This window comes from Acyrthosiphon pisum, chromosome A2 (genome assembly GCF_005508785.2).
Source record: "Acyrthosiphon pisum isolate AL4f chromosome A2, pea_aphid_22Mar2018_4r6ur, whole genome shotgun sequence".
Classification (NCBI taxonomy): Eukaryota; Metazoa; Arthropoda; class Insecta; order Hemiptera; family Aphididae; genus Acyrthosiphon; species Acyrthosiphon pisum.
In genome coordinates, this window is record NC_042495.1 from 105140629 (window position 1) to 105149686 (window position 9058).

At 30.3% G+C, this 9058-nt stretch overlaps 1 protein-coding gene across 1 annotated transcript in view; it reads left to right on the top strand.

The window, feature by feature from the left end:
• Nucleotides 1–7721, top strand: part of LOC100160004 (protein Skeletor, isoforms B/C) — a 48488-nt gene extending 40767 nt beyond the window's left edge. Inside the window, exons 6-12 of the mRNA XM_008182419.2 lie at nt 672–692; nt 1025–1203; nt 1714–2054; nt 4387–4563; nt 5341–5439; nt 5591–5746; nt 7369–7721. Of these exons, the coding sequence (XP_008180641.2) occupies nt 672–692; nt 1025–1203; nt 1714–2054; nt 4387–4563; nt 5341–5439; nt 5591–5746; nt 7369–7562 (1167 nt within the window). The 3' untranslated portion in view covers nt 7563–7721. The remainder of the gene's footprint in view (nt 1–671; nt 693–1024; nt 1204–1713; nt 2055–4386; nt 4564–5340; nt 5440–5590; nt 5747–7368) is intronic.
• The last annotated feature ends 1337 nt before the right edge of the window (nt 7722–9058 follow it).

The window sequence follows — 9058 nt, forward strand, 5'->3', positions numbered from 1 at the left end:
TACTCTAAAAATAAATCTTATTATAGGTCTAAAATAAACCTTTACTTCTAAAAGTAGTATTTTTTTATTTTTGTCTCAAATTTTTTCAGTTCCTCCTTTTCGTTTTTTAGTACAGCCTGATCCATCCGTTTCCATTTTATTTTATAATTCGCAACTATTACTATTGTAATATAAAATATTTTATGAATTATTCCTAGTTAAGTGCTTAGTATTTGAATTTTAAAATTAATCAAATTGTGCTGAACTGCCAAGTGCTGATGTCGAGGTTTTGAATGACAATTCATATTTAAATATAAATAATATAAATTTCAAATAATAATATGTATTAATTAATAAATTATATTTACGTCTACCTACTATTTACTATTTAGTACGCGGCCCATCGGGAATTTCCCGATTTCCCTATGGCCCAATCCGTCCCTGAATATATTAAAACGGTATAATAGTAATAATAAACTTTTATATTATATTTAAGAAATATATTTTCTTTGAGTATACAGAAGACTATTAACTTAAGCTTTGTTTACAATCACAAAATTCTTTACGAACGAAAAATTCACATTGATAAAACGAATTACTAACGATGAAACTTACTTATTAACTTATAGGTATATTATTATATGGTTTTTGATTTGTGTGTATTTATTTTGTGCTGCAATTTGGATTTAAAGCCAACATGGTGGTACAATCCAGTAAGTAAACATTTCAATGATATTTATAGTTCTAATTTAGTATAATACTAATATCTGTTTGGTTCAAATTCAAAGAATTATTGGTGTCGTTAAATAATCCTAATCAACCCAGACCAAACTGCATTTATTATTATTATAGCCGAATTAGGATTCAATGAGTTGGCCCTGAATGCTTGGATGCTATTTTTTTCTTCTATTCAATCGCAGTTAAAATGTAAACTTAGAATAAGTGGCTGTAATTAATTTTGCACCATACATTTTGAGTTCAACTCGAAACAATAAAATGTGTACTAAAGAAATCAGAAAAAAAATCAAATTTTACACTACTTTAGACGAGCAGCACTACTTCAGACCCCGAAGGGCGTTGGGAGATGAGCAACTGTCGAGAACTATTACCCGGTAAACTACAAGTGCACTGGGAAGTGCAAGGCGATTGGGTTCAAGTGCAGTTGACCGGGAAGATACGTGAAAACCAATATATGGCGTTTGGTCTCAGTGGCAACCAAAATAGGTTAGTATCTACATATATATTATATATTATAAATGCTTGGATTTTACGACGTATTCTTTATACGATTTCATACCAATGTTTAAATATGTATAAGTTTAATTCATACCTAATTATATTATATTATACTTTTTACACTTCAAAAAATAATATACAATTTTGTATAAAAACTAATAATCGAGGCGGAATTTGACACCATCAATATTAACACCTATTAAAATATTGAAATATTATTATTTTTTAAGTATACCTTGTATGTTTTCTCTATGACATCATTAGGTCTACAAAAAGTTAAAATTATTTAAAAATTGTCCATATTATATTGAACTCCAGAAAAATGCTTGAAGAAAATTATGAGTGTCCAGTATCTGTATGATTACCTACCTAGCTATAGCTATAACAATATTTTTTGAAAATCGATCAGAAAATAAATTAAGTTGTATAGTCAGCCCAAAAACATGATTATGTGAAAATATAAACAAAATCTATTTTAACATATTCTGACCTCGACAGCGTGACGATGATCGGTGGTGACGTGGTGGTAGTGTTTTACAATCCGGCGAAAAACTCGTTCCACGCGGAGGACTATTACCTGTCAGCTACCACCGAGTGCGACGACAAGAACGGCGTGTGCCAGGACGAGCGGCTTGGCGGCAGGAACGATGCGGTTCTGGTGACCGGCACTCGGCGTAACGGTGTGACATGCGTCGTGTACCGGCGACCGGTTCAGACCAACGAGGCCATCAATGACCAGCCAGTGCCCGTGGACGTGGCCGCACTGGTCATAGCAGCCATCGGACCACTGGGAAGTTCCGACCAGCCCGGCGCGCATGCCATCCAGGACATGACCACAGGTTAGGTTCTAACGTGGTATTACACCGCGGTGGCTGTGTCCATTACTTTCTATAAATTGTCTATGTAATGTTGTTTTTTTTATATCTTTAAAAGTACTGCGGGAATCGTTTTACTTTTGAATGTAACAACTATAGATCCAAATATTGGTATCAAAAATCTAATATTACTCGTCTAAAACTCAAAAGGTTAAGACAGGCACAAAAAAAAACCCTAATAATTGTATAGCCAATATAGGTGTACATTAATTTCTGAATCTAAAATTGAACCCCATAAACGTCGTCAAGGCTATTAAATTAGGTATATAAAAACACCTGTACAGGAGTGGCCAAGCCACGACCCGCACCATAGACTCTACAGCTCACGTCTTCAAATGTTTACTATATTATAATAATAAATATAATTCCTTTTCCTGCTCTTCATACTATATCAATATTCAATTTTGAATTCATTATAATGTGCGGCTCGCGACTCTCTTATCACACTCCAATCTCCACCCCTGATAAATAATTTATCACTTCGTCAAACATGTTGTTCGGGTTGGGTGAAGGCAAGGCAAGTGCAAGGGCCAGTGTTATATTTTCAATATTTTTCGAGGAATGTCTGGCGAAAAAATAAAAAGGTCTTTGAATAAATCATACAACATATACCGATTCAACATATCCACGTGTACATTTTAGGATATTGCAAAACTTTCTGTTTGTCCTATATTATATATACATTTATTGTTTGTACACAAATATAGTTTTAACGTATATATCCGGCGAAATCCTATTCAATTCGAAATGTTTGAGTACGATTTCGAGAAAGGAAAACCAATCGGCACAAATCGCTCAATGCCAATTTTTTTTTTTGAAGAATGCTATCATAAACATACACAAACACCTGTGTCACGAAAAACCACACCACGAATTCATACGTGGTTATATATAACATATATTAACCATATTGTCAATTATAAATTGTATTATTTGGCTTTAGTTTTTACAAACGCGCATTAAATTATTATAATACTTTTATTATATACTTATTACTTATACAATATAGGTTAAGTAACCCTAGGGTACATTATTATTAGTTATTACTTATTAGTAATAACTTCTGGTATATCCAAGCCTACGTTCTTTTTTTCGCCAGTTAATATTTTTGAAATAATACACATCATTTGAAATCTTTTGTTTTTATTGATAACTGTTTAATCTCGATTCCAATAGTATAAAAGTCAATAATACACGTTAAATACCTGAGTAAAAATAGAATAGTTTCCATGAAACTATACAAGTCATAGTTTATACATATATGTTTAATATTTTAATGTCAATTTAGAACAGATTGACCGAAAAAATGTAAATATTTCGAAAAAAAGCATTTATACAAAAAAATCATTAAAACATGCATTTATATGCTCTAACCCATGAAATATGCAAAAATATGCAAAATAACATTTAGTATTTGAACTATAAATAAGTCAAAACAAATTTTGGCCGAATCCATTTTATTATACAGTGTAGTAAAAAAAACATGCAAATGCATTAAATTCACAGCCCTGGTTATTACCTATATTTATATTATGTAAGCTTGTATAATATAATATAATTACAATAATTTCCCAGCGCGGCTGTTTGAAATTTCTTTTGACTTTTATTTACTTGCGAATACAATACTTTTATAATGTTTGCTCATTAATTTACCTGTATAATGAAGTTTTAATTAGCTAAGTTAATTCAACCTTCATAACCACCACCACATTGATCTCTCATCACGGATCTATACAGTACACACACACACACACCCACACGCATAATTAAAATACCTATTTATAAAAATTTGTTTATATTATTAGTGAAATATTTGGCCAAACGTGCTTATGTTTGTAAAATAATATATGAAGTACCGTTATATTATTTCGTATATTGTGGTAATAAATGGTTACCCTCGAGATTAAAACTCAAAATTGAATTATTGACAAAAAAAATACTAGCCGTTATATATATATAGAATTCAATCGACAAGTATTTAATATAATATATTGCGTTACAATAAAATTCGGCAAACACAATAATACTATCGAAAAGCTAGCCATGTAGAAAATATTATATAGGTATTGCATTTAACTTTTTCAAGCGTTATATAAAATATAAATTTTATATTTTCAAATTAGTCAATACAATAATTTTCAAATTTTCATGATATCCAATACGTATTGACTGAAAAAATTGTATAAAATATAGGACATAGGTATTTTAAATTGTTAGCCCTTCCAAAAAGGACCCCCCTAAAAAATATCTTTCTAACCTAACCCCAACAATGACCAAACCTTAATGGTGTTCGCAGACGAAATACGAATAAATTTCAACTCCAGGGACGATCACTCATGTACATTTTCCCTATACAACCTGGACGATGACTTGGAGCTGTCCGCGTGGCCGCCCAACATCATCATCGGCGAGAAAGAGTTCAGAGCCAAGCTCGGGCCATCAGGTGGCGCTCGTGGTTACACGGCTATTACTGGTAAGCATTTAACGTTGAGGGTGCGATTAAAGGAATCTAAACATTATAATTAATTACAATATTTATGAGTATGTAGTTATCATAATAATATGGTTATTTACGGACCGACATAACTAAAATGTTTTGGTATTAGTCCGTTTGCCGCCGACGCATCTTATCTATAAGGTGGACAAGCAATAATAAAAAAAAACTATTCACATTATATATTATTTTATTTAAGAATATATAAATTAACTATTACAACCATACTTATGGTATAGTTAACCCATCTTATATATATATTATATAAGTGTATAATATACTCGTTGCGCCCTATCATGATTTATTAAAGCTTAACTATTCATTTATTCGCATCAGTTCAACGATGCGTCAGTATAACTGTATAAAATCAATAAATGTCTCATAGCTCATAGGTAACGCATTATGATGTCTGTGAAGAAACAAAATTCCATGTAGGGTCATAGGGATTGGTATTTAGTCATGAAACATATTGTGTAAAAATTATTCGTTTTTCAACAATTACAAATTCTATTTCGATTTTAACAAGTTTTTATTAGTTTTTAAAAATTACCTATAACTAGTATTACTTGTTGACTGTTGGAGTTCGTCAGAATAGAGCTTCTAAGGATCTTATTTTTTTTCTTCGGAAAACATAATATAAGCAATTTATTAGCTTGTTATTGTATTACACTGGACAGTGTAGTGAAATTCAAATCATGCCTAGACAATTTAATATTAACAGCTACGTAAAAATTTACATAATTTTGAATATATTAGGTCATTCTACCGGCGACGTCGTCTGGTACATAAACGACAAACTTATACCTGAGATCTACGTGGAGAGGAGACAGACGTACACGTTCATCGTCGAAGGAGGTAATTTAATTACAATGATATTTTATTATTTATGTATACGCGCGTACAGTACACACGACGTGGGTATTGTTCGCATGAATCGTTCAAATATTTACTATTGCGATTAACGCAAACAACTAACGGATGTAATTATTATTAACAATTCGCGAAGGGAATGACCCCAACAAAGGCGAACACTATCATCCGCTTTACATCACGGACAGCAGCGAAGGAGGATTCGGACAGAAAGACGACGCGGAACAGCGGAAACAGCGGGTTTTTGCCGGAATCGTCTACGACTCAGACGGCTTACCTTTCCCCACGACAGGTATAACACTATAGAGTATACACCGTGACCAAGTGACAAACAGGCTGCGTGTCAGCAAACTCGCGTATTTTTCCTATCACTGCGGCGCAGATAAAACTACTAGTCGTATATTATGTATATTTATACGTGTGCCCCAGACTTGGAATAAACGATAATATACATCCCAAATACATTGGGATATTAAGAACTCGTTTATTTCAAGTCCGGGGCAGAACGATTTTGCTAAAATTCCTGTTTATCTATAGCGTTTTCCACCACACCGCACTGACTGCACCAGTGCATATTTTTATGTTCCATCGGCAATATCAATGTGCACTGAATGGACTTTTTTATGTTTCACCTTGATGCACTACGCCCGTTTTTTTGCACTCAGTGCAATGATAGTTGCACGAGATCCTGGAGCTCGCGCACCTCATCATTATCATGATAAGTTCCACAGTACCCATCAAATATTTTATTATTTTTATATTATATCGGTGATAAGTATTGATTTTGTGTTTCATCTACACTTGCACCAGTCTGCACCACCAAGGACGATTATCAGTGACCTATATCAGTGCAACCTGGGTGCGACAGTGCGGTATGGTGGAAAACGCTATTAGTCGTGCTATACACATTAATTTATTTTACCATAGTTACGTTTAAAGTGGAACCTTTTTAATATCAATATTAATACTGTAGACTGCACATACGCGAGTTTACTTGGTGTACTATTCGGATGAGGAATACCACCCAATTTACTTAAAAGTATTTAAAATTGCTTCAAGTCACTAGAAAAAGGGTTTTTTTACATCCTTTTTTTAAATAGGTATCGCAATATTTTAATAATCACTATAATAATTTTATTATTTTAATTTAAAATTATGAGTTGGATCAATTTACAAAAGCAAATGTATAAAAACCATGCATTATATTGTATAGCTAATACATTTCACTCAGAATCTAAAATGAAATTCGAGCACTGTGACTTTCTATTATATAACCAAAAAAACTAGAAAAGTCGTTCTGCTGTAGAGTAGATTTCGATCACTGTAATAGATATATTAAATGTGAATTCAATAGTTATAATCATTGCACTCAAAAAACGATTTTGAATCACATCTTTTAAAGATATTTTATAATATTTATTTATTTCTCTATTTTAGTGGGTAGTATGAATATAAGATAGAATTAACTTATTTTTTCCAAAACATCACATATTAAATTACACTTTGTATAATGTGCCATTGTATAATCAATAATAATAATATTATTAATCACCCAACATCCAACCACTCACATACATACCAAATTTTATATGTAAAAGATATACGTAATGGAAAAAAAAGTTATTATATATTTTTTGAATTACAATTACAACATAATAACTGAGATCGTTATAGGAAACATCATTCTTTAACGTTTAAATATCCAATTTTGTTGATATATTTTTCATACTTTTATATTGTTGTTAGATTAAAGTAGAAGAAACTTCTATTCAATTCTCAAGCTCTTTAGACATTAAAATTAAAAATGTTATGAATTTCAAACTCCGAAAAAATTCGAAAATGTATATAAATAAATGTATGATATAATATATATTTTATATATATTAATTATGTTGTGTGTTGTTACAATTTTAGCCGGTCGATATTGTGAATTTAAATTCAAGTCTTACGACCGTTCGTCAGAAATGGAAACCTTCAACGCCTTTCTTGACTCTTTGAAATTATCGTGCGAAAATGGCAATGTTGGCTTACTAAACTGGACGGTCGCTGAAGAAACACCAGATCTGGTCTACTATCAGGTGAAATTATTATTCATAATTTTTGGTTAGGGTACCTAATGATATTTAGTTTCTATTTACATTAAAAAATATTTGATGTGAATCTGGAAAAATGACACAAACCGTTTGGAATTTTGAATAGATGAATAATAGTCTATATAGGTAATACGATGTAGGTACAGATATAATATCTACGATAACTTATTTTTTTCTTCAGCATAAAATATTAAGTCAAAGACTTGGCAGTTTTAAAATTCAATATTTAAATTTTGGTTTTAACATATTATATTATTGCATTTAGCAGAATAATTACTAAGCCCATACTTAGTCACTCATTGGCTACGATAACATTATAGTTATTTAGAAGTTTCGACATTTCAAAAGAAAGAAATCATATCCAACAAATATAACATTTAAAAAGATTATACACATTTTATGTACCTTATATAATTGTAATTATCAGACATGTATCTAAAAAATAGTTCAACAAAAAACATTTTTAGCATACATTTTTATAGAAGTAAAAAAATATTCTGAAAATATCTATCAATCTAAAATACAAATTATTACAATATTATTTATATATATAATTATTTTCAATTTTGTATAATTTGGGGTTTCACTTATCCTAGAACTATTCGAAAAACAATTACTTTTATTGAAAATCAAATTGAATGTAAGGATTTAATTAGTTTATATTTTAAACCTATGTAACAAAAACAATTATTGCATATTATTATTCCATAAAATTAATTATTATCTTTACCATGTACCTATTATAATATATTATTTTAAATATTATTCAGTGTCACCAGTATAATAGGAAATGTAAAATAATTAAAATAATAAGAATATATTAAGTAAACATTTGGAAATTTAGTAAATATACTTTCCTTAGTTATATAATATATTATAATATTTATAACACTATATCGAAATATTCAACCAATATAATATCTAATAACCATAATAAATAATAACTATTGAGCTACGATAGGAATCCCTGGAACGTTGCAAAATATATAATATTATAATATTATTTTTTCTTATACTTTAATATGCAATATGAAATAAGATAGTGAAATTTTTTCTGATCAACGAAAATGTTCGTTTATAATGTACTTGCTAAAATAAACGTAGATGTCTACTAAGAATATTGCTCTAATGCCTGTTTAAAAATGTTACCTAATAATAAGTACATATTTTACTAATTCCCCGTCATAATTGCATATCATTACTGACAACTGTGCATAAAATAACTAAATAAAAGGTTTAGAATCATAACATTTTTATACCTCATTATAATATTATTATCTAAAGCGTGGACAAACTATAGAACAAATAATAATTATAATTATTCAAGGCTTGTCAATGCAAGTTAATGATTTTTTTTAAGGGGCCTCGCTACCACGTCTTTTTTTGTCAAAAACTACTGTCTCCAATTCCAACGGTACGGGCCGACAATTATCACGATTTTTATTCTGAAAAATATTCGGATTTTCCGTAATATATACAAGGAAACGGTCGAGCCACATTTTTAATTTTTG